General features: G+C 46.3%; 1 protein-coding gene across 2 annotated transcripts; it reads left to right on the top strand.

Annotated features, from left to right (window-relative positions):
* Positions 1 to 180: 180 nt before the first annotated feature.
* Positions 181 to 25,953, top strand: atg9b (autophagy related 9B). Of its 2 annotated transcripts, none has more exons than XM_036518660.1 (15): positions 181 to 408; positions 7,946 to 8,092; positions 9,157 to 9,200; positions 10,217 to 10,281; positions 11,117 to 11,287; positions 18,600 to 18,741; positions 19,798 to 20,546; positions 21,181 to 21,334; positions 22,235 to 22,414; positions 22,839 to 23,084; positions 23,732 to 23,961; positions 24,437 to 24,539; positions 24,875 to 24,956; positions 25,278 to 25,435; positions 25,809 to 25,953. In XM_036518660.1, the coding sequence occupies exons 2-14, from the start codon at positions 7,984 to 7,986 to the stop codon at positions 25,415 to 25,417; spliced, it is 2,415 nt and encodes an 804-aa protein (XP_036374553.1). In that variant the 5' UTR covers positions 181 to 408; positions 7,946 to 7,983; the 3' UTR covers positions 25,418 to 25,435; positions 25,809 to 25,953. The 2 variants fall into 2 exon arrangements, with proteins under 2 accessions (XP_036374553.1, XP_036374554.1); XM_036518661.1 differs by having other exon boundaries at positions 25,305 to 25,435.

Genomic DNA, 25,953 nt, shown 5'->3' on the forward strand with positions numbered 1-25,953 from the left:
ATTTCTTTAGCTAGAATCTACTAAAACATATATGTTAAATAATGTATTCTCGTGTATATGGTTTTCTTAGTAAATATGTAGTTATAAGTGTTTTGTTATTTTAAAATAGCAACATGCATCTGACATCAGTGGTAGGTTCAAAGGTTATAAGGTACTGACGTCAGATGGTGTTTTGTTGACATTTGTGCTGCAGCAGACAGACAAAACACTAATCGTGCTCGAGTCGACTGGGTGTACCCAGACGGAGCGACTAAATAGCAAACTGTAGGCACTCGACATAGGGATCAGATCGATAGGATACGGAAAGAATCACATATGAAAGTACGATAGGCATCTAACGAATGGAATGAGAAAGAAACAACACAAACTGCAACGTACGATAAGGAGAGAGGGTAAAAAAAGTAAGAGGTAAGCAACTCGGTACGTGCTATCATTGTTAGCTGAGGAGCTGGCTTGCTAGCTCCACTGTTTGTGTCGCTAACGTTAGCAGGCTACAAGATTAGCTAGAGAGAAAGAGCCATGTTAGCCAGCTGGCTACCCTTGTGTTTTCTCTATCTGAGGTGAGTGGCTCGCTGCCTGTAACGCTAGACTTGCCTGCTGACATGGTGCAGTCAAGTTACTCAGCAAGCTAGGCTTGTGTTTTATGGCGTTAGCTACCCAAATTAGTTACTTTGCTATTTTACAAACAGTTATCATGCTAGGTAGCCGGCTAGCTACGCTTGTCCTTTGTGAAATGTTAGCAGTGCTATCAAGCCACCGACTTTGAAAGCTCAAGCCATCTCTCAAATTATCCTGCTAGCCAGCTGGCCAACAAGGTGGCTAACGTTAGCTGTATATTGTTTTCACTGAGCCGCTAGCTAGATAGCTCACCAGCTGGCTGGGCTAAGACCCATTTCAACCCTGTGATCGACCTCACGACCTAGCTGTACTATCTAGGCTAGCTTACTAGCTTTACAAATAAAGAAGCGCTGCTGCCCAGCTGGTTGGTTAATAGGTGTTTACGGTGGTCTTACAGCAATTTGGACACTGACGTTATTGCCGATGCTGTTGTCATGTGGCGCTAGCTAGTTACCAACACGGTGTGTGTGTGTGTGCGTGTGTCTGTTAGCTAGCCTTGTTTATTTCGCTGTAGCTATTCAGCTGTCCACAGATGATCCCGATACCGTATCTGTTTTCCAGATAACTGGCAAACGGGGACACGTGTGAGTACAGGTCGAGTGTAGTGTGTGAAGTCTGAGAGATGAGGACTGGTTGAGAAATGGCTAGTTTACTTCATGATTGTAGGGGGGGGGGGGGTCGTTAACACGTTACGTTAGCTAAGGACCTCACAGGGCAACTTATATATGTGACTGTGGACCTGGAGAATTTAAAGAGGATTGTAAAAAAGCAGTGTGTAGCAGACTGTAGAAGGAAGGTGGTACTACTGTCGCCCAGGATTGTTTTATGAACCCGTAACTGCTCGAGGTAAGTCGATCTAGGGAGGAGGTCGCAGGTAATGTCAGGCCGGGTTGTTACTTTGTTTTTTTTGCTTTCTTTCGTTGATATGTGTAGATGCATATTGTTGGAAGTCAACATGGAGTGAAATAACTCGACCACACTGGCATAGAGAGCGTGCATTGTGGCTACAGAGTAGTAATTAAGGGCATGTTTTAGAAAACTGACCACTCATTTGTTGGCCTTTCCAGTGTCATGTTTAGAGCGTCAGTATTCCGGGTACCAGTGAGTCACGGTAGAGTGGGATGTTTTCATCCTGTTAAATGACAAGTTTTGGAAGACCTAACAAGGTATTAGGTCATCCCCGGTCCCTCTCGGGTGCGCACCAGAGCAGAGAGAATGCTTGGCTTATAATTTGATCTGGCTTCAAGCGAACGTCTGCCAATTGCTTTATGGACCTGGGAACTTGGCGTCCTAACAAGGCCGTCTTCCCTCAAGACACGGAGCAGTGACGTGGGGGGCCCAGGCCCATCCCTGGCGTGTGAGCAGAGGCTACCACAACAAGACCTTTACTGTATAGACATGTACAGACATGGACAGAGGCCAGGCTGTGGCCTGTGAGTAGCACTGGATTGCAATAAACAGACAGCATCACTGAACACTGCCGCCTGTATCTGACTCGCACGCGTGTATTCCGTCACTGCTTGGCCTAGCTGTTCTTTTGCGGCGGTCCAGCTTGCAATTTAAGGTGTACCCACAAGCTGCCGTTCCACCTGTGCATTGCCAAGCTGCATGAGAAACAATATGGAGGTTGTACTCCCGTGTGTCAACCCTCTGAGTCTGTGCCAGGGTCTGTTTTTTTTTTTTCCCCCATCTTCGCCACTGTGACAATTTTGGAAACGGGTCAACCCAGGTACACCCATGGTGGAAGCAGCCTGCCTAGGCATGTGGGTGACTCGGGATGGGCCAGGTCAAGTGAACACATGTGAAAAGGGTGAATTTCTGACAGAACGGGTAGCAGTATTCTTCAGGTTGCCAAACCCCATTCTGGCATTAACAAGCTGTTGGCAGTTTTTGTAGGGACAGAGAGACAGATGTTTTTTCCACTATTTTGGATTCCAAAATGTTCCATCTTATTTCAAGAACAGAGACAACCGTATGTTTGAGACAGACTTTAAAGCTGGGGGGGGGGGGGGGGGGGTAGGAAGGTGTAGCGTGAGGAAGAGCAAGGAGGACCGTAGCATGACCACAGCGCTCGAGATGAGGCGGTGTGAGCGGCAGTGACCGCGTGGGTTCTTGTCACGCACGTCAGCGGGTTTGAGAGGCAAGCTAAAATACACAGAAGGGGGGGGGGGCAGGACGTCATATTACCTGCTGTAACCTGACATAGCGCACTGAACATCAATCATTTCAAAATGCAGCTTCACCCATATCGGGTTGAGGCGGCTGAGGGGACCTGCAACTACAAAAATGAGGTTGAGCTGATGACCCAGTTTTGTTTTTAGGAGAAAAGGCAGGGGCACTTTGCTGTCAAGCTAAAGAAGAGCCAGTTCAGAGTGGATAAACATGAGTGAGAGAAGCAATCACATGCATGCCTTGAGGCTTGCTTTGGTTTTGCTCCTGCTCGAGAGTCAAATATGCTTTTCAGAAGCAAAGCCTGGTTTCAGAACAGATAAATAAATAGTCAGGCCTTTATTATCACCACTTCTTAGCAGTAGCTCGTGTCAGAAATGTAGCCTGTCACTACTTACGAAACCAGAACAGTGAAGGAATGTCACGGATTGAACACACTGTTGTCTGGGCATTGAACTGAACAGTGCAGTACAATATCAGCTTGTTTCTTTACTCTCAGCCACAGAAAATCATGGCACAGAGGTCCTCTTGGTTTGTGGGTTACTAGGTTTGAATGATGAGTCACAGGAGAAACGTAGACATGACTTGAAATGCTGTGGGCACTGAATGTGAAATGCCAAGTGAAATGTAGCTGATTATGTACAGTGTGTTCGCAGTATAGATGAGGTAGATGAGGACATCGGCGATAATGTCTAAAATGTTAACTCGATTCACCCCTCTCATAGGCACGCTGTTCGATGTTTTCCTCAGCAGGTGTTTTAATGGGGGGGGGGGCTGTGCCCCATGCTTTGCAGACTGAAATGAACTGTTTCTTCCTCTAAGCTGTGTGAACTTCAGCGAGTCACTTAGCAAGATTGTAAAGCTGGCGTTCAGCTGATAAATAAGGGTATAACCGGTTGCATCCGGCAAGAGAATGTTTTTCAGACTTTCAGGGACATCCTGGAAAACGGAACAGTGATCCTCAGCGTCAGTCTTCTATTTTGACATCATAGGGCGGATGGCAGGTATCTGACTAACCAAAAACAGATCTGAACATGCAGCAGCCTGCATTGTTGTTGGATTCATTTTGTTCTTGTCCACAACCTCTTTTGACAGAAGCATCCCTGGGCCCTTGACCAAACTGGTCCCTTACTGCACAGTGGGGACCAGACTGTTTCACCCTGGCTGTGGTTACATCATGGCTTGCTGATGGTCTGTGACTGGAAGCTGGACCCAGGGGAAAGGATTCTCAGTACCGGCTCTGATGACACATCCCAAAAATATTCCTACACCCTGACAAATTAGAGCGCACTACAACAAGTAATTTGTTTAGCTGAGCCTCACAACACAGCCGGTTTCATTTGCACAAGTCTCTCACCAGTGCTTCGCAGTGTCACATCAATGGGAAGCAAGCTGTGAAGTTAAGGCAATCTGGAGAGCTGTCTGATGAGAGAAACAGGCTTATATTGGCCCTTGCTTGTCATCTCGCAGAGGAAGTGGGAAAAAAAGCAAACTTCTGGAGGGTTCAGTCCGCGAGCATGTAGTTTACACAATAACTCTCACCAAGCAGTGAATGTTTTGCACCTTAGAATGTGAAAGGTTGTTTAACCATTATGAATCCCAGGAGCAATATACATTAGAGTGGCTGTGAACCTCTGGACCACATTTAGCGCTGCTCTCCCTGATGTCTGCTGCTACCCTGTCATATCACAGTTTCCACCGGTTGTGTAATGGGTCAAGGTCATGGACTCACCTGCCGCGCTAGCCCCTGCCAACGTGTCTTTGTGCGTCTCTGACTCTCTAACTGAATTAAACGTGACTGTCAGATCCTCTGAGCCGCTTTTAAAACGGGAAGAGGTGCTTGATCTCGGGGATCCTCTGGAGCGGATTCAGGAGGCCCAACATGGCTGCCAGCTTTTCAACTGCAGGAAGCAATGGCTCACTCAGTTTTGAGTTCTGGGTTTTAGCTGCTGCTTGGGATTCCTACATTCACTTAGGGACAGAGTTAAAGCAGGAGTTTTCCAAATTACAGAGCCACGACAGTGTGCGCTGGCTAATGAGACATTTCAGAATTTCATTTACTCCGTCTAGACCAAGGAATAACAACCAGAGGCAGTAAAAATGACCCCTCTTTTAACGAGGGGATTTACAGTGAAGTGAAAACCTGCAATACTATCACAGCTTGCACGCTGTGTAGGGCTAGTTTTAAGGTCTTCATAAAATTAAATCTACATAATTAAACATTCACAAGTTATATAATGAAGTAGGTATGTGTGTTGCCCTGTTATTAAGTCTGTTTTATTAACTGTTATCTCCAGCTTCAAGCGGTAACTAGTTCAGCTATGAAATATTCAGTATTCTCTGTGTGACTTTAGCTGTGTGTGAGGTCTTAATAAGACAGTTATTTTATATAATGTTGTCTACATGATAGAGTCAATGTATCTGTAGTATAGAAGCAGTGGTTTGAAATTTATAGCATTAGTTGGGATTGTGTCACAATATTATGTGAGCCTTCAGTCTGTGTGCCTGAAAATAGTTACATATTGCAGATATAAGTGAGTCAAACAAGTGCTGTGTAAGAACACACTTGTGTAAGTGCAGGAAGGTAAATTTAGCTGAAAGGGTATCAGTAGCTTGGAGGAGAGTGTTTAATTACATAAAGACAAGAGTTTTGCTACATGTGTTACACTGTACTGACATAAAGATGTATTTTACTGACATGCTGCATATTATATGACTGTTTTGATCAGGTAGCTAAAAAAAACATGTTACCGATATTAGGTTGTTGTGAGTACTGTATGTATTCTTTTAGCATTAGTGATATTTTACGCTTGCAAAAAACAAATGTTGTTTCATGCATTTTCTTTCAGCCTGGTGGATAGAAAGAACATTGAGCTTGGTGTTTGTGTCTGCTTCAAGTACTTTGAGTCACACCTTTAAACGTAAAGATGGTTTTGCTCAGGGCACATTCCAAACTAAGTACTCAAAGAAAAAGCCCAAAACACCACAGAAAAGACCTTACGATGATGTTATTTAAAAGTGCAGAAATCGTATCTTGAAAAGATGTTGATTTTAGTGGTTATTAATGAGCTTTGTCAGTTAGTTCCATGCCTCTCATATATTGCAGCATTTACATATATACAGTCATATCCAGGTTTTCAGTGAAGATGAACCAGGTGTGCCCCACACTGTTAAAGTAGTATTTAGATGTTGCTGTTGATGTATTGCAATTATGCAACTAAGCTGAGTAACAGGAAGTGGGCAATGCAGTCGAAAAAACACCACCACAACAGATGCGGTGTGGGAGGTCTCTTTTAACTCCCTTCAGGCCCTCCGCCGATGCTGGCCCAGTTACACAGGCTGTCATGCATTGTGCTGGAGGCTGAGATGTATCTCTCATTGCGTTGAAGCAGCAAAATTAGGTCTGCTCACTGAAAGCTCCTCATCTCAAAGAAAAGAGGAGCATTACCCGGCGACCTGATCCTGATTGGTTGCCCTGGATGTAGAAAAGTTTGGCAAGCTTGGAAATCACAGTGGACTTGCATCAAGGATACAGGAGCTGCCCGACAGTGTTTGTGCTGCAGAATGCAGTGTCTGTAATGAGAAAGCCACTCATCTGACTGAGCTCGTAGTTCGGTTGGTTCCAGGCCAGGATTCACTTAATACGGACCGATGTTTCTCCTGTTATTTCTTCAACCTGAATACTCTGTTGCATTTCTTGCACTCGCCCTCCGGCATCATGATGCAGTTATCTCATCCTCGCGTGTCATCTGACTTGACCTGCTTGGGTTTTTTGTAGGAGTATGTGGCCTATATTCAAAATGTTTGTTTCAGAAAATTTTATACTGGAACATTCCGTCTTTCAAGCATATGTACTCAAATGAATGAACCTCACTTACTGTACCCCCCCCAACAAGGACTGCATGACCCCCAGTTCTTATTCAAGTTCTTTTTATATAATGACTTGCTATGAAGAGATCCGTGTTCACTCACATGACAATGCAGGAAGCTTAACTTAGTTGTTAGCCTGTCCTTCAAGGAGAAAGTCTCATTTTTGGTTAATAAACAAATGTTTGAATACGGAAGCAAGTGACCAATTAAATATCACAAGGACAAATAGCTTAAAAACAGAGGTTTCTTATCCCTTATGAAAACAGGATATAGTGTATGACATGTATATACTGAAAAAAAACCAAAGGGATGTAGACCTATTGGCAAGAACGCTGACCATGCAAAATATTTCTTCCCTGATACCAATTGCCTCAGTAAATATCCAGCTGTATAAATGGATAACATTGTAAAGAACTGTAACCTATGTAAGTCGCTTTGGGTAAAAGCGTCTGCTAAATGAATAAATGTAAATGTGAATGTATGGCTTAGATACACCAGTGTTTTTGCTGCCACTACAATCTAATTCTGTTTGTCAGAGTCAAAAGAGGTAACGCCCCTAAAAAGGGAAGGAGGCACTTCACTCTGAGAATGACCTACAGAAGTAGTCATGTGACTTATCTATATTTGACCCTTTGCTTGGACTTCTGCTTTCATGTATCGTAATGAGTACAGTCTGAATGAAGGCGGGAGCTGCTGTCTCTTTGATCCCCTAATGAGTCAGGTATGCCTGTCTCTACCATAAAGGAGACAGCCAAAGCTTAGCAGCTGCTTCGAGCCCAAGTGCAGCATGACATGGCTTTGCAACCTGATAGCCGAATTACAGGAAGCGTCTGCTACCTCCACCTCTCTCTCCAGCTGCTTTAGATACTCCGTCACAATCAGCGGTCTGGCTACCGGGACTATAACATTGCAGCCCCATTAGATCTGAATTGAGGCACTGCAATTCTTCAATTCTGTGCCTTTCAGCGCTCTCTAAGTATGATGAGTGACCACAACAGTCATTTGTCTTGTGCTTTTTCCCTAAATTTGCAGTTGGGAAGAAATTAATACATGGGATACCATGCATATAAGTTAATCAATCTAGTTGTGTGCCTACTTCATTACCATCCACCTTACATGATATTGTAAACTTTTTCTAGTCTGTGGTCTGTAATTGAGTACAGGCTTTGGCTTTGTAGTAGGACGTACAGGAGTATCTGGTGTCGTCACGGCGCTTTGTGTCTGTCATGCGATGCCCTGTGTGAAACATCCAGAGGGATTGCCTTTTCCTGTGTGCTGCTCGTTGCAGGATTTCGCGAGCAGGTGCGGGGGAGAATGTGAAGCACAATGGCCAACTTTGAAGCCTACCAGGAGTACCAGCGGATTGAGGACTTCGAGGAGGACTCGCCGCCCGGAGAGGAGGACCTGCTCGTGCATGTGCCGGAGGGCCTGCGAGGTGAGCGGGACAGACGGTCAGAGTCACGGTGTCAGTCACACTGAGTCGCACTGACAGTCATTCAGAGTCCGTCAGATTCAGTCAGCACTGCTGATCACATGGAATCAGCACTGCCAGTCAGTCACAACGACTCGGCTTTCAGTGAAATGGGGGGGGGGGGGGGGTACTGTCAATCAAATTGAGTCTACAGTGTCAGCCGCATTGTGTTACCACTGTGAATTCAGTCAGACCTGTCATTCAAGTCAGCATTGTCAATCAAATCAAGTAAGCCATCAGTCATTTTCCATTGTGTGGCTGAACTGTTATGGCTCGGCCACCTTTTGAATGATACTCTGTTCTTACTGTGGCAAGTTGCATTAACTAAATTCTGCTTAGAGGCTTTTCTGACCTAATGGGAAGGAAATGATTCGGTTAACTATTGGGATCACACATTGGGTGTGGTTTGTGAGGCATGAGTAATATTCTCACCGATGCCGTGGTTAATCAAATCTCAGAGATTCATTTAACCACTGTCTCAATCAGATCATGCCAATGAATTAAATGAGTCCAAAAGCTTTTCCTTGGTTATTCACACAATGCCTTCAGTCTGTGATGAGTGTGATGTGACTAAGAAGAAATCTATGAGCATGATACAAGGAAGCCATGTGGAAGGTCACATTGATTCAGTCTGAGACTGTTGCTCTTTGCCTTTCACATTCAATAATGTGAACAAGTTTCAGTTTTTGCTACATATGTCCAACCCTAGCTCTACCTTTAGTGCTTACGTCAGTGTTTTGGGGTATAGAAGATTTTGCATTTTAGTGATGGAACAATAAGGCTTCATGAATCCCAGATGTATGGAGCCATCATGTGCTGTCAGTGACCCACTGACTGTAACCAATCATAGTATTTTGCTATGGAGAGCAACATATTTTGATTGGTGTGAGTCAGCAGTTGACAGCGGTTGGAAGCTCCGCCTGTTATGAAGAGCCTCACTGTACCATCACTTGCGGATTTTGTTTGTTGTGTAGAAGGCTTTCTCATGTGGAAGCTTTACAAGTTAACGCTGTCGTTCCTCCACACAGACTCGTGGCATCATATCAAGAATCTGGACAACTTCTTCACAAGAATATCCTTTTACGTCGCTTCGCCATGCGCTTGTTTATCCCCTCCTGTGTGGCCGTCTTAAGAGTTGCGAGGCCCCTTTGTGTTGGAAAATCCTCGGCGGTGACTGAGAGGTCGTTTTTTAAATCACCGCGTTATTGTCATCCCGCGGCGGGCGCATCTCACACAGCTTTATTATCATCTGAGGTGGCGCATTTGGTTGGCCATGACATTTCAATTACGGCGCGGCGCGCGGATGCTCCCAAACTCGAACGCCTCGCATTGTAGCAGAATGAGCTATAATGGAAGCCATTTCTCCACAAAATGAGATTCAGCGGCGGGCGCGTATTCCGAGCCACTCGGCCCGTCGGAGGGAGACAGGGCTTAAATTGATTCGTTTCGAGGACGGCGCCTCTCGGAAAACGTTTTCTTTCGAATTACAAAGTGTCGCGGGGGTTATTGATGGGAATTCACTCTCCGGTTCCGTTTGGCGGTGTGGCTGCCTACCTGTCACCCAGGAACGGGAGTCTCCAGGGGGACCAACTCTAAAAAGCTTTAAAATTGTCAAGGAACTCTTAAGGTGAATGTAAATCGTTATATCCTGAATCTGAATGTCTCCTGAAAGACATTATCAAAAGTAGATATAAACAGACCAGGTTCTGTTTTGAAGTTTGAACAACAACTTTAAGGAAGCATTAACCTTGGTTCATTTAAGGAAAAGGTTGTTCAAGGCTTGACAATGCAAACATTTGCTTAAATTTAGCGCACTCATTTTTAGTTTGGGCCTGAAAGTAAGTTTTTCATTTCGTTGTCAAAATGTAACACCTTTAAAAATCTCCTCTGTAGAGAATTGTATGGAACGCTTATTTTTCTATAGAACATTCTCAAGCTTAACCCCTGTATGTCTGTGTTCAGTCCCTTTCTATTCTGAAGTGTCATTTAAGAGTAGTGCCGGTATTTCTTGCTGTAGCAGTAACCAGCTGACCAATGACACCCTGTCACCGGCAGTATACTCTTGTTTTCTTTAACTGTCATCCGCACATCTACCATTTCCACCAGAAGAATGGCTTTGCATGCATGATGCTGTCCGAGTTCTTCGAACTGGTGTAAGTATGAATATATTTTATTTTCCTCTATGCCCTCTCACAAGCCAGATCCTGAGAGTTACTCCTGAGAGTTACTCTTGAGGGTTTACTCCTGTGAAGTCAAGAATGCATGTGGTTGATGAGAGCAGTGTTACGCTTGATGAGAATCAGCTAAACAATAATAGATTGAGGTTCCTTTATCTGGTCCTTAGCGTGACAGAATTAGACTGCGTGGGCCTTGTTGTGCCAGAGAGCCCATGTGCTGTGTCCTGGACAGCAGGCCGCGGTGTGCGCTCCACTGGCCGACGCAGAGGCCCTGAGCCACTGGCAGCCAATAAGCGCGGTTCACACGGCACGAGTCTGCCAGCTCGGGCCCAGGCCATATGGGCTAACTCAAGCAGCGTGAAAAGCCAGTCTGTGAGGATTGTTTTCTCTGGGCGCATTCGACACCTCCAGGAGCCCTCGGTCTCTAAAGCAGACGCCGTCCACCCAAGCTTAGCTGCTTAGCACCTCACCTCAATTGTGGCATTAAAAATCCAGCAGAGCAGTTTCAGAGGCAAATCCAAATGTGTAAGTGTAATTGTCTGTGGAAGTCTCACTGGGTAAAACCGTCTGCTAAGCAAATAAATATTAATGGGAGTTGCATTTTGTATGCTGTTGACTTTGGTGTTGTTCTACCTGAATTCTCATGAACACATAAAAAAAAAAAAGCCATGTTTTTCCACACAAAGTGCAGGCCCCAGTGTCTTTTCCCCATCTGTTCTCCCACAAGTTTGAAATGCACCAGCTTTCACTAGTGGCCTTTACCCACGAGCCTCACTGACATGCACTCCCTGTCGGATTATCCCCCCCGCAGACAGTTCCTGTTTGTGGTCACCTTCACCACCTTCCTCTTCAACTGCGTGGACTACGACGTCCTCTTCGCCAACCGGGCGGTGAACCACACGACGCACAGCCAGAACCCCCTGGACAGGAATAAGGTCACGCTGCCAGATGCCATCCTGCCCAGCCAACAGTGCACTGAGAGGTGAGGGGCCACCGTCCGCCCATGTGCAGCTGGGCTGTTGAGGCCTACAGGGGCTTCATAGCGCTGCAATGTAGCATAGAGGACTGAAAGAAACCCAGTCAATCCAAATATTCACGTTTTTGTGCTTTTCTATGGATGAATTTTGTATGCTTCTGAATTTATAAGCGTGGTCATCTCATAATGCACACAGGGAGCCACACATTGCTGTTTGAACTGTTCTCGTTCAACTACAGAGGCTTCACAGCCGTAGCGCTTGAGTCTGTAGTGCGGTAATGTGGCACTGAGGACTGAAAGAAACCCAGTGACTCCAACTACCTCTGTTTTTGTGCTTTTCCATGAATGAATTTTGTGCGTTTCTGAATATATAAGCTCGGTCACCTCCTAATGCACACAGGGAACCACGCATTGCTGTTGGCATTGATCTCATTTAAAGTGGCGCGCTCATCTTTGTTGTCATTCTGGCTGTAAAAAAATATGTAGTGTGAAAGTTCTGTGCATTTTCGTGAAAGGAATGGATAAATGAGTAATGAAAAGCTCCGAGTGAAACAGCTGTGCTGTGAGATGCAGTTTTAGCGAATGACAGATGCAGAGGGAATGCAAGAAGAGTGAGCTGTGTGTCTCTGCAAGATGCTTCAGTGCTGTTGCTCCTGGAAAGGAGTTTGGTTATCGCTGGGGATCTCTGTGTCTGACAGGCACAGAACATTCAGTGACTTAAAAAAAAAAGATTCTGAGCTACAAAAATACATGCCCTGCATCAGGGCTGGATCTGTGAAAAATGCTTATTACTTTATCAGACTATTATCATTCAGCATGCTATGTGTGTGTCATTGGAGCTTGAAATGAATTTTAGGTCCTGTGGAAAGATCCCATTAACGGTTGGAAGTGAGACACAGCAACAGTGCAGTTTGAATGCGTCACATGCGGGCGAAGCAGATGGCCTTTGGAGGGCTGCTGGGTAAATAGCCAGTGCTTCCAAGTGGACTCCCTGAGTCAAATAAATCCACAGGTGTCTATACCTGCAAGCAGACTAACAAGGCCTGAAATGAGGTGCGCAAATGAATTTCACCTTATTTAGCCCCAAAGGTAAGCAGTGTTATCGTGGGGAGTCAAGGTACTGCTGGCGTAGAAGGCCTTATATTGCCAGTGAGTTGAATGGAATAATCTGGAAGTTTGAGGAACGTGCCTTTTTGGAGCTGATCTCTGTCTGGTTATTGGGATTACAGGTGTAGCCATTTTTGGGCACCCCCAGTCAGTCACGATCCTTTGAAGATAGTCCCTCCTCCACAGTGTCCCCACCAAGCATTGAAAGATGGGTTTATATTGGTCCAGAAGAAGGGAGTACCGGTGGCCCACGTCTACCACTTTGTTCTGTAAACTCATTTTGGAAATGCAGGCTGTCCTGTGTTTGTGTTCATCCGTTTGGGTTTATCTTAATCTCCCCCGAGGGGTTTTCACTGTTGGCATAATATTTGCGTGCGATTTAATAAGATAAGTTTAATCATACTTATGTTGGTTTTGCTGAGATTTAAAGATCATGCTTTGCTGCCTTTTTAATTCGATGTCATCGCTGCCACCAGGTGAGTCATGCTGTTTAAAGCAGACACGCGGGTGATCTGTAGACAGTGATATTTAGAATTAAAATGGCGATCGAAATGAAGTCATAGTGGAATGAAGAGCTGAACAAAAGGGCTGTCTCTTCACGTGTGGTTTCCGTCTCGCAGCGTGTGGTAAAGTACAGACTGATTCTCACGGTCTCTGTACCTGTAAGCATGCCTTTCATATGAGAACACAAGCTGTCGGTGGCATATTTTTGTCGCTGTGTTGACAGCAGATTTGCCTCCGACTGTGAAAGCGTGTTGAAGGTAACATTGCCACAACGTTGTTTAAAGACTCTGTTGTGCAATGGGGTTCTGTCAGTAAACCACAGCAAGATGGCATCAACTTGATGCCCCAGCTGAACTTCTGCTTTTGACTGTTTGCCAGGTTTTCTGGGAAAAGCTGTGATCTGATATGCCAAGTTCCATTTTTAATGGTTTTTGTTTTTATTTTCAGAAGAACACTGTTTATTTCCAAGGGAAAGTGAGACAACTTTGAAAAATGGCCAGTACTTACACTGTTACTGACTGTTATCACTTAGCACATGTGTCTTAGTTGGCGTTAATGTGATCTTCTCTGGGAGAAATAAGCATTTTGGAAACTGAACCGGGAAAGTGTTTTGTTGGAAAGCACCAAGCACAATTAAATAGATGGGTCTTTAGGGACTGATAAATGATTGGGATGATTAACTAATTACTTTGTTTCGTGGTTTTCCCTCAGAGAAGACCCATAGATGGGAAATGAGAACGATAAAGCGACATTCACCGGTACAATTTCTGAGAAAGTATTAACCGTATTTAGCTTAGTATACAAGAGTATATTGCAACTGAGGGACTGTCAGTGCATTGGGTTTCTGTTATGTTTCCGCAGGGATCGCATAGCTCTATTTCGCTTCATTTCACCCGTGGGGTCGAGATCGCATTAAAGTGGTCGCAATAATAGTGCAATTACTTCGATTTAACTCACAGGCAGTCCTCAGGGAGACCGCTCAGGGATAAGTGCATCTTATCACAGACCACCGCGTTTCATTTGCAAGAGTTAAACCGATTAGACAGAAATGTCAGATCTTACACAACACAAAAAGACTTCCTTCTGTAATTATTCTATAGCATTACTTAAAAATAATCGTTGAAATGTCATATTGTATTCAAAACAGGCAAAACCAAAACCCAACAAAGAATGAAAAGATGCCACAAAAGAACATTTTAAAGGAAACTGCTCCATTTTCTGGATATATCTGATTTATTGAATTGAACTGTTTTTATTTGTATAAAATAATAATTACCTATTATCTATATATGTATTACAATAAATAGATAATATATAAATAATTATTATTTATATGGATACAACAGTCCATATATTTATTATATTAAATATATAAATAATAATGATTGTCTTTATAAATAAATGTGTAGATATTTATAGGACACTGTGAAGCTCAGCCTCTCCTCATCCAGTGTTTAGGTGTTTGAAAGCGCGCTGGAAATTGATTTGGCTGGAGCGGCTGGCGAGCTGATTGTGCCGGCACTCCATCGAAGCGGACGGCTCATCCCACATGAGAAGGGGAGGCTACGAGCTGCGTTAGCAGAACGTCGGCCCAGACGTCAGCGCTGGACTCAGAAGGGAGGGGGTGGGGGGGGGGGGGGGGGGGGATAAAGCACGGGGGCTTGCGAAACGCGCTTCTGAAACGGCAGGCTGTTCGTGTGTTTGTTTTCCGCCCGCCGCCCGCCATGTGTTAAGTCATTTGGTTGCTGCGCAAGGTGGCCCGTGAAATCGATAGCAGCGGTGTGGTAAGGCTCGACAGAAGAAGCGCGGAGCGGGCAGGCCGCCCGACTGCCGCATGATCCCTGGCCCTCGGCGACTCTCAAAAGCCGCCGATGTAGAAAGCAAGACCCGCTCTGTTCCCTGTTAGGTCAGCTTGTCCGAATTATTACCGGGAATCCAGGCGACTCTCGGTCAGGGCTGGCTTCTCCTCCTCGGGGATCACGGGATTGTAGAATCACTGCAAATATCAATAAATGTCCATTTTAAGTTGTTTGCGCATGTCTTTTATCTGCTGTAACAGTCAACCCTCAGTTGCCTCTTTAAAACCTTATTCATCTCACTGTCTGTTCCAATATGAAAGATTTCAATGTTTATTTAATGATGCTGGCAGTTGTTACAACACAGCATGTGTTTTGCTTGCAGAGAATGCGTTGGTGGCCCCTGTTTCAGCCAGTGGCCCACCGACTGCAGAGCTTTTTGTCATTGTGAGGCATTTTTGTGAGGCTGTCGTCAGTGGGAGCGCAGGTCTGAACCCCGAGCCAGTGCGCGAATAACATGCGGCGGGAGTGTTTTCCGTCTTCCACAGCGGGGAGCAGGCACACAGCTGACCCCTTTCACTCGAAAAAACACCCTTGTGCTCAGAATGGGGTGTTTTGAAACCAGATAGCCGGGGGCTCTGCGCTGTGCAGGAGGGTTCCTTCTGTCTCCAGACCCCGTGCTGTAAACAGGAGTCCAGTTTCCCTGCGTGGGAGGGGCCTCTTTTGCCTGGGGGTGGAGTTCTCCTCATCCTTGTTTGGGCTTTCCACCCCCCCCCCAATGCTCTGGTACAGTGTGGAATTTGAACGCTTCTTGGCTGAGCTGGACTGTTAAGCAAGTCAAAAAAAGGCGGTTGTGATGGCCCATGATAAATATTGATGAAACACAGCAAATTAGTAAGCATTAAGCCTCATGGTTGGACAGGCTGATCAGCATGTTGTTTTAACTGGAGACAGACAGCTGTCTTTTGATTTAAACACCCCCCACCCCTTTATAAATTCTACAATTTTTTATGCAAACATACCAAATGTGTGCATGCAATGCATGTATATTTGCATATGCTCTTACATGCGTACATACATACATACATACATACATCGTGCTGTATCAAACTGCAGAATTAAGCAACACAGAGGTAATGTCAGTCTTCAGGATTACCAGGCTTACCGCCACGGCGGGTGGCCGTTGCCTCTGAGAGCAAATCTGAGGATTTCAGGAGCGAGGCGTCTCTGACAGCTGAACGTGCTCCCAGAAGGCCGTGGGGTTCACCCCCACCGCCTCAGGTACAGGAAGTACCGTAATTAGAAGGGAGAGCTCATTAGCAGCAGAAAGAAGCCTGCAGCCTGTGCTCATTTAGCATGTGTTGCGCCTGCACTCGTATCCCAGAGCAATCCTTGGGAGGACACACTGAGCATGCTCGGTGCTCACGGCAACCGTGCCTAGGGCAGGCTTTTTTCCACAGGCTGTTTATCCAGCAAATACTGAACGCACAGCCTCATCCGACCGTTCCCGGGGTTTCACAACCGACTGTTTCACTTACCAGCTGACTATTTCAAGAGAGCTTGAAATAAATTCCAAGCAGCACGAGTGTATATACTTGTCAATTTGAAGGCATAGCTTCATCAAACAGTACCAGGAGATTTTTTTTTTTATGAAAAGAGCAAATAAATTTTGCCACACACTCATGAGTTCAACATGTACGTCAAGGCTTGAAATGAATGTGAATTCTTCCTGAAGAAGTGTGCAAAAATCTGAAAAAACCTCTGGAAAGTTTGTAGTGGATATGGCATAATCAAACTGGAAATAAGCAATGCCCTTTCAAGGCAGATTTCTAAATACTAGACGTGCACTGTCCTTGTAATACCACTCTGTGGTGAAAGTCACTATTCAGAAGGGTGTTGGTCCACGTAGCGTTCTGGTGTATCTCAGTGTAGACCAAGGAATGCATGATCTCAGGTCTCAGTCTCAGTGGAGTCCGGACAGTGTGTTTATGTGCGTTTTTGCTCTGGTGTTTGACTTGCAGGGTGCAGCGCTCTTGCAGGGTCCGGGCCTTGCCAGGACAGCTTTGTGAGAGCTCTGAGTTTACACCGCAGGCAAAACAGAGACGCTTTGGTCCACCTTTTTATGAACACTGCAGGAGAAATGATTTGGTTGAGCATTTAGGCCTGACAGCCAGTAATTCAGCCGTGGGGGAAGAGGCTTTGATTTCTCTGCAACTGCTCCAGACACAGGTGCTGACACCCTTTGATCACAGACCGTTAAAGCTCAGAAAGTTCCTTTTGAAGGCATATCTTACGCATCATACATCTGACCGTTTCATTGGAGAAGACGATGGGAACATGGTAATGGCCGATCAGGCTGAGGAAATAAATGTCGTCAATATTTTCAGACGTCCAGTTATAGTTCATTGCGTTCTTTTGGTTGTTGTTGTTCTCTCCAATTTGCTCTACTTAGCATCTTTCCAAAACATGCTGACGTCCGCATAAGACTGACTTGCTTCCCTCAGCTAAACAGCATTTACGTAAGGTCATGGGAATGCTTTTGGCTTTGACCTAATCAAGACACCCTGCTATTCGTCTGAGGATTGTAGTTTGTTATTAGTAGGGAGTTTTGGTTCTTAGATTCGATCCACATGACTCAAAAGCCAGTTAAGGCAGATGGGCAACCAGGCATTCTGATGTAGAACACGAAATGAACAGTAATGAAAACCGTATTTTAGTTTTTATGTTTCCCCACCTATCAATTTCACCAAGATTAGAATCCAAACCTTCTTGCTCTTTGGGTGGAGCTCAGATTTTGTCTGTAAAATCTGAAGCACTCGTTTTAATTTCTTACATCAGATTTCCCCTTCAAGCTGAAATAAGCAAAGGCCGTGTGTTAGCAATGAGAGTAACACCGCCTTAAATTTGCCTTCCGAAGTTTAGGGCAACCTCCAGGCAGTGGGAATGGAAAGGCCCCCTAAAGCATTCCTCATGTCACCAACGATTATTGTTAAGGGAGCCTCTGAAGAAGCAAACCTCAGCTTGTCAGCATGTTCACGCTGCGTTCGGGACTTAATGCAGTGTGTCTGGACTAACATATGGGGGGTGCAGATGGAGTGGATGGACCTGGCACTGCTGTAAGGCAGGGTAAGATCACTGCCTGCTGCAACCGTCAGCGCGGTCTCATCAACAGGCTCTTTTATCTCTCTTTTCGCTTAATTTTCTCGTAACTTTTCTCTTAATATTCTGTTTGATACTCTCAGCGTGAGTTTAGCCAGCGCTTTGTAGTCTGTTGAGCGATTTTCCTTTTTCCCTCCCTGCGGAAACAGGGGTTGTGCATTCACACGTACTCTTTGAGAATGCGGTCTGCATGACCAGTGCCGTGTTTTTCAGTTTTAGCATATTGAGCCATTCTGTTCTGTGTTATTTAGAAATATCTTTCATTATATCTCGTGTTTGGCGTTAGTAATGCATTTTTGACAAAAAAAAAAAAAACACCATTTATTCTTTCCTGAAAACAAACCATGAAGTACTGGAAAATCCTCGCTATATGTATGAAATGTATGCACTATGGCTGATTACGTTTAAAATTTGATGATTTTGTAAAAATATGCATCCTGCTGTTGAAAATTTGCTGTGCATTAGAGTGTATTTACAGTGAGCTCATGTACAAGTGTTTATTGCGATATCACAGACATTCTTACATTCTTAGTCATTCTTACTCTTCTTACCGGTGACATCAGCTTCCGTTCACCTCTTTGCTGGGGTCTGTGTCATTATTCCTGTTATTATTTCAAAGTTCCCTCCTGCCGCTACAAGTGCTGGCAGCAGCCTCCGAGAGGGACGTGTTTGGTTTACTAAGCGGCCGCCGCTCGCTGGGCGCGATCTCTCCCCGGCTTTGCCTCATTTGCCCTCCCCCCCCCCCCCCCCAGGATCCGGGAGAACAGCTGGATCATCTTCCTCCTCATCATGGCCGCCACCTTCTGGGTCTACCGCCTCATTAAGGTCTTCTGCAACGTCCTCAGCTACTGGGAGATCCGCCAGTTCTACATCAAAGCCCTGAAGATTCGGATGGTGAGGCCGAGCCCCCGCGTAGCGTCCCGGGGTGGTCGGTGGAGAGCTGATGAGGGAAGGGGGGCGGATGAGGGCAGGGTGAAGGTTTTTCGACAGGAGCCAGGAGTGGGAGGTCATAGGCTATTGAAGGCAGCCAAATGAGCCAACAGTGAATATAGGCCAGGGACTTCTACCCAGGCCTTGAGTGAAAATAAGGTTTTTCTGTCCAATTAAAGAAATCTACAGCTCCCCTCTTTGACAGACCCTCCCAAATCTAGCATTCTAGGCTGTATGCCGCTTGCTACATCCACAAGCTCTGGATGGGCTGCCTAATAAGCTTATCTACAGAGCTACTGATGAACATATCAGTCAATGCACATACAGTGATCTCCACGTGTACGTGTAGACCGATGCATCTTTAATTCATAAAAGCCCAAAATTCTCTAAAACCAGGTGGGTTTAGTTAAGCTACAAGGAGGAAGATTTCTCATGATGTACAAATTTGAGGAACGCTTCCCCAGGGTCCATTTTAGGTGCAGTATTCGGAAAGGATGAGGATGTGCACAAAACTCTAACAAAAATACACTGGTTTTCTTTTCCTTTGCCATTGTTTTAACCCACTGGCATGCTTTTCAGTGACCTAGCATTGCAAACATTGTGCAAGGTATTGTTTGTCTAGCAGATTGTATCACTGTAACATATCTTTTAGTACTGCTATATGTCATTCTTGCAATGTTGGTTGACACAGGGGTTAAGTGAAAGGAAACATGTGTTTTCAGTTGGTGAAGGATACATCCTTCCCAAAAACATAACCGGTGTATGCCATACTTATTACATATACATAGTTATGATTTTGACCAGGATTTTTGATTTTACAAGAATACATTTCACCTGCGAGATTAATGTCTGCCAAGAAAATATGCAGACATGCTCTTGATCTCTCTCTATTTACCTACCCAGAACATCCTGTTGATTTGTCTGCATTGAACTCGGCATTAAGGACTGAGGTTAGACCTGTGGTACTGGGTTGCTTCCACTTCCTAACCCCCCTGCATGTTCTCCACACGCCCCCCGCAGGACGAGCTGTGCAACTACACGTGGCAGGAGGTGCAGGGCCGTCTGATCAGCCTGCAGCGGGAGCAGCAGATGTGCATCCACAAGAAGGAGCTGACGGAGCTGGACATCTACCACCGCATCCTGCGCTTCAAGAACTACATGGTGGCCATGGTCAACAAGTCGCTGCTGCCCGTGCAGCTGCAGCTCCCCCTGCTGGGCGACGTGGTCTTCCTCACGCAGGGCCTCAAGTACAACTTCGAGCTCATCCTGTTCTGGGGGCCCGGCTCGCTCTTCCAGAACAAGTGGAACCTGCACCCCAAGTACAAGCGGGCGGGCAACAGGCTGGAGCTGGCCCAGCAGCTGAGCCGGGTCATCCTGCTTATGGGGCTGGCCAACCTGCTCCTCTGCCCCTTCATCCTGGTCTGGCAGGTGCTCTACGCCTTCTTCAGCTACACGGAGGTGATCCGGCGGGAGCCGGGCAGCCTCGGGGCGCGGCGCTGGTCCCTCTACGGCCGCCTGTACCTGCGGCACTTCAACGAGCTGGACCACGAACTGCACGGGCGCCTGGGCCGCGGCTACAAGCCCGTCTCCAAGTACATGAACTCCTTCACCTCGCCGCTGCTGGCCGTGCTGGCCAAGAACGTGGCCTTCTTCTCGGGCTCGGTGCTGGCCGTGCTCATCGCCCTGACCGTCTACGACGAGGACGTGCTGACCGTGCAGCACATCCTGACCGCCATCACCGTGCTGGGCGTGGTCATCACCATCACCAGGTGAGGGGGGAGGGGTTGGAGGGGGTCTGGAGGGGGTCGTGAGGAACGTTCTAGGGGGCGAGAACTTTCAGAGGAGATGGCGTTTTCTACAACACCCGAATGTCTGATACGGATTATTGCGTCTGTAGTAATGGCTTTGTGAACTGGAATCTCAGCATGCTGCAGCCGGCCGCTTAACATTTATTCTGCAGGCACACAGCTGCTGTTAAATGTCTAACTAATGAAACTAATTTATTTCTGCCTCTGAAGAATGATTGAGCTGCTGGTCGCTGTCAAAACAGGCAGAATGACTGATGGTCGCATGGTGTCATTTTAAATGTATTCCCCCACAGGATATGGGTGCCATTGTTTCCCATTTTGAGTGACATCTACTGTTATTTGAGGTCACTTGCGTTCAGGTTTTAGAAGACATTAAAGTTTTCAAGCATCACAGTTTATTATCTAGGCTTTGAAATGTTTTGATTGGTTAGAGTTCATCTTTTTCTAATGGCATGTGTCTGTGTGTGTGGGCGCACGGGTCTGTGTTTGTGTGTATGTATGTTAATGTGTGTGTGTGTGTGTGTGTGAGAGAGAGAGGGTGTGTGTGTGTGTGTGTGTGTGTGTGTGTGTGTGTGTGTGTGTGTGCGCGCCGCAGGTCCTTCATCCCGGATGAGCACATGGTGTGGTGTCCGGAGCAGCTGCTGCAGTGCGTGCTGGCCCACATCCACTACATGCCGGACCACTGGAAGGGCAACGCCAACAAGAGCGAGACCCGCGACGAGATGGCACAGCTCTTCCAGTACAAGGCGGTAAGAGACTGGCCACGGGCGGCACAGGCTGTACCATATGACTGTAATTATGGGGACTGGTGACGAGGTTTGTGCAATAGCACATTTCAAGGTGCACTTAAAGAAGTAATAATCGTGCAAAAAATCTTTACAATTACATTTATTCATTTGGCAGACGCTTTTATCCAGAGCGACTTACATAGGTTACAGTTCTGTTCAATGTTATCCATTTATACAGCTGGATATTTACTGAGGCAACTGTGGGTTAAGCACCTTGCCCAAGGGTACAGCAGCAGTGTCCCAGCGGGGATTGAACCAGCAACCTTTCGGTTACGAGTCCTACTCCTTAACCACTATGCTACACTGCCACTCCTTTAAAGGAGTAATAGTCTGTAGTCTGTATAGGATTGGCCGTGTAGATACAGTTTAGTACCTCTTGACTGTGAATAATATATCATTCATAGTTTGTACTGCTGGATAAAAATGCATGACTAAGTGAAAGAAAGCAAACCAAAGATACTGCAGAGGTACAGTCCACAGAACGAGTTCTCCGAAGCAGACCGATCCATGTCATCTGGATTTATGCTTGGATGTAGCCCAGTGTTGATTCAGTATTTGAAGAGATTACAACCGAATGCCTCTACAAATGGCAGCTTTATTGCATTCCTAACCAAACACAGGAACAGTTGAAAGAATGAGTTGTAATTGGCAGAACATTCAGTTTTATTGTTTTAACATCAGGTTCAGACGCTTTGAGAGTGTATTTCTGAATTTGACCGCATGTTGTTGTTGTCTGATTTCTGTCTGTGTTTGTCTACATTTGTCTTTGTCTGTCTCTCTCTGTGTCTGCTTTGTCTTTCTGCTTCTGTGTGTCTGTTTGCCTGTCTGCCTGTCTGTCTGCCTCTGTCCATTTGCTCTCAGGTCTTCATCCTGGAGGAGCTCCTCAGCCCCATTGTCACACCCTTCATCCTCATCTTCCTCCTGCGGAACAAGTCCCTGGAGATCATCGACTTCTTCCGCAACTTCACCGTGGAGGTGCTGGGCGTGGGCGACATCTGCTCTTTCGCCCAGATGGACATCCGTCGCCACGGCAACCCGCAGGTCAGCGCTGTAAAAGTGGCGTGCCATGGTTTGTGCGCCATTCGGCAGGAGCCTTCTGGCAACTGAGAGAGCGCCACCCAGAGAACATCCAGCTTTCCCGTATTACAGAAGCACTACACAAATACAGTATATTTGTCATTGCTTGTGCATCCTTTCATTACTGCTTGAAGTTAATACAAAGCAACAAAGTCATTTAGCAAAAGCCCTCAACTTGACCTTCGTTCAGCTAATGGATGAGTTCAGGATGGCAAACTGCATGGCATTTTTTTGATAGTAAACAAAATGCATCCAGGCAAAGGGAAACCACATTCCAAAGCTGCAAACGGACCTACACTTCTCCCACAACCACATACTGAACCATCCACAGTAGGGACAGCGGCAATGCCACAAATAATCATTTGAAAACCTCTTCCCCCATGTCCAGTGGATGTCGGAGGGCCAGACGGAGGCCTCGGTGTACCAGCAGGCGGAGAACGGCAAGACGGAGCTGTCCCTCATGCACTTCACCATCAAGAACCCGCGCTGGCAGCCGCCGCAGGAGAGCTCCGTCTTCATCAGCCACCTGAAGGAGAAGGTGCAGCAGGACGCTGTGGGTGGGCCGTCCACCCAGCTGCTGCTGTCCGAGGCGCCCCTCTGCACCTCGCTGCTGTCCAACGAGTCCGCCACCGGCGTGAGTGCCCCCCCCCCCCCCCACACGCTGCTCTCCGAGCTGTCGCATCATGGGAAAACAAATACAAAAGAAAAGTACAAGTCACTTCACAGCACTAATGTAATTGGTTGGGAAAAGTCTCAGGCTTGGAGTGCCGGTTGGTAGCTTTTGCAAGATTAATGACTGGAACATTTAGTCTTCTCCTGTTTTTAAATTAGCTGGGCAAACTTCAGTAATCCAGAGTGAAGAACAGTGTGGTTTTCGCATTAAGGCTGTGTTTTACTTAGCTGTAAGGTGATGTCTAAAATGTTTTCCTATTTTATGAGTTTTTTGAGTTTATTATTATTTTATGTTGATATGGAGAGAAAAGGTTGGGCCAGTAATTAGAATGTGCTGGAGTTCATCATAGTCATAGATGTGGTCCAGATCATTAAGAAAGCTGTTAAACAAGCAGAGGATTCCACCTAGACCTGACCCTGATTCCTCAAGCATGCCCCAAGCTCATTAACATGCTTTAGTGATGTTGACTTTCACCGCAACCTCCGTTACCTCTCATTTTATTTGGCCTTCGCATGCAAGCACACATCTCTGTGTTTCCCCTGTTTATGTCTCTGTCTAACTCTGTGTGTGTGTGTGTGTGTGTGTGTGTGTGTGTGTGTGTGTTCCAGCCCGACAACCTGCTGGCCAGCGTGCTGGCCCACCCGGTGCTGACGGCCTCCGGGCTTGCGGGGCGCGACCGGCGCTTCGTCCCGCCCAGCACCGCCGCCTCGGCCGCCGCCAGCGTGCTGGCGTCCCTGTCTGGCTCCCAGCTGCCCGCCCGGCCCCGCACCCACACCCTGCTCCCGGCCAACCACCCCGAGAGCCCCATGTACTGCAGCGACCGCACCGTGGTGGACAGGTAGCCGGGCCCTCCCATCATGCACCACACACACTGCCTTTGGTCATCTCTGGGGTGCATCAACCAGAACTGCTTTTCATTTTACTGTGAAGTGCATTAGTTTATTACGAATTTACAGGGGATAAAACTATTTATTTATAAATAATAAGCTGAAACTGTTGATCATAATCAGGTACATGGTGCTCTAGAATAGATTTTTTTATTTAATGCAGTGCATTATCACAGTTAAATTTCTGTTGGAGATATGTTTTATAAACGTTGTATAGTGTTGTTACCTAATGAATCCCAGGTATCAACTAAAAGAGTAAAAATGTGGTCTTCATGTATTTATTCGTTCATTCAGAAACCAAAACATGGCTCTTGCAGGCAGTTCCTAGCAGTGTGAATGGCTAGTCTTAAACATCAGGGGCAATAGACTTCGTGGATAATGGGATGATTGGCGGCAGTGAAAACTGACGGTTGTTCTGTCCGTCAGCATGTCTGTCAGCGAATCGCGGCTCCGCGGCCAGACGAGCTCTGCCCTGCACTCGGAGTTCGCCTCAGCTGAGATGAGCCTCCACGCCATCTACATGCACGAGGTGAGTGAGCCCGTGCGATCTACCTGTTCTATTTACATGCATGAGGTGAGTGAACTTAGGCAGCCTACATGCTATTTCCACGTATTCTTAGAGCAGGGTACCTCAGTTCAGCAGAATGAAAGGGATGAGGTTAGTCTGGAGTGGAGACAGCAGTTCATTTACTAGCCAAAGGAGCTGGCACCTCAGTTATGATCCAGTGGAGGCAACTCGTCAGTTATTGTCCCAGGGAGTCAGCTCCTCAGTTATTGTTGATTGGAATTGGTTCCACTGAGCAGTTCCTCAGTTCATGTCCGCTAGAGAAGGCTCTTCAGTTGTCATGTCCCGGTCCCCTCCAGGTCCACCAGCAGAGTTCGCTGCCCCAACGTTCGACAGGACAGTGGCAGACTCCCGTGCCAATGAGGGACCTCAGCAGCACAGGTCAGTGGCTAAGATGGCCCCCACCACCGTGAGCTTGCATGCTTCCAAATCCACAATGTCTTGTTAACACGTTTACTCACATTTCAAGATGAGAGCCTAAATAACTGAGCCAGAGGTCAGAGGTGAAACTTTTAACACTGCAGCCTTGACCACACAGCCATGACCAATGTTTAGTGATGCATTAAGGAGCTGCTTTTCTTTTTATTACAAGTAGAGTCTGGTTCAGTCCAGCAATTCATCCATAGTCCCAGCTGTTAGCCATGCTAGCCAACATTAGCTAAAACGGGAACAAAACCGACATAAATTCCTCGCCCTTCTCAGGTGCTCAGATGCACCCCATCCACACAGGAAGTCTCTCTGTCCCCACCCCGCTGCGAGGATGGACGGAGGAAGAGGAGGAGGAGGAAGAGGAGATCAACAACAGCTCACCGCCACGGCAGGACAAAGGGAGCAGTTGCTGAAGTGCCTTAACGTACTGGGTATGTGTGTGTGCCGGTCCTGATCAGTGGATCACCACGGATTAGTTAGTAAGCAGGCAGTGAGCAGACTTGAGCATTCCCATTTTCGCTTTTTTGGGACCTCTTCTCCATTTTATCACTATTCAGTAACAGTGTAACCATTTTACCTGGTTATTTACTCAGATTTCCACTTGTGTGTTTTCTCATGCCACTTCAGTAATGACCACCAAAGAAAAAGGCACATTAAATACTCCAGACCTTTGCCCATCAACCTAGTAAATTAAGCATATGCCATCTCTGCCATCCTAGTGCACCAGACAAACTGCAGTGTGGCAGGACCGTAGAACTTCATAATGTTTCATCTGACCTTTGTTTTTTTCTGTTTTTTTGGCAGGTTTTTACAATGTTTTTTTGTTTTTTTTTTTCCTTGAACGTTGTGGCCTTAGATCATCTGTCGGAAACCTTATCAGTGTTGGTATGGGACATGTCTGTCGGAGTGCAGAGTGAAACATGAAGCATGAGGAGTGCACGGTCGGAGG

Source organism: Megalops cyprinoides, chromosome 24 (assembly GCF_013368585.1).
Source record: "Megalops cyprinoides isolate fMegCyp1 chromosome 24, fMegCyp1.pri, whole genome shotgun sequence".
Lineage (NCBI taxonomy): Eukaryota > Metazoa > Chordata > Actinopteri > Elopiformes > Megalopidae > Megalops > Megalops cyprinoides.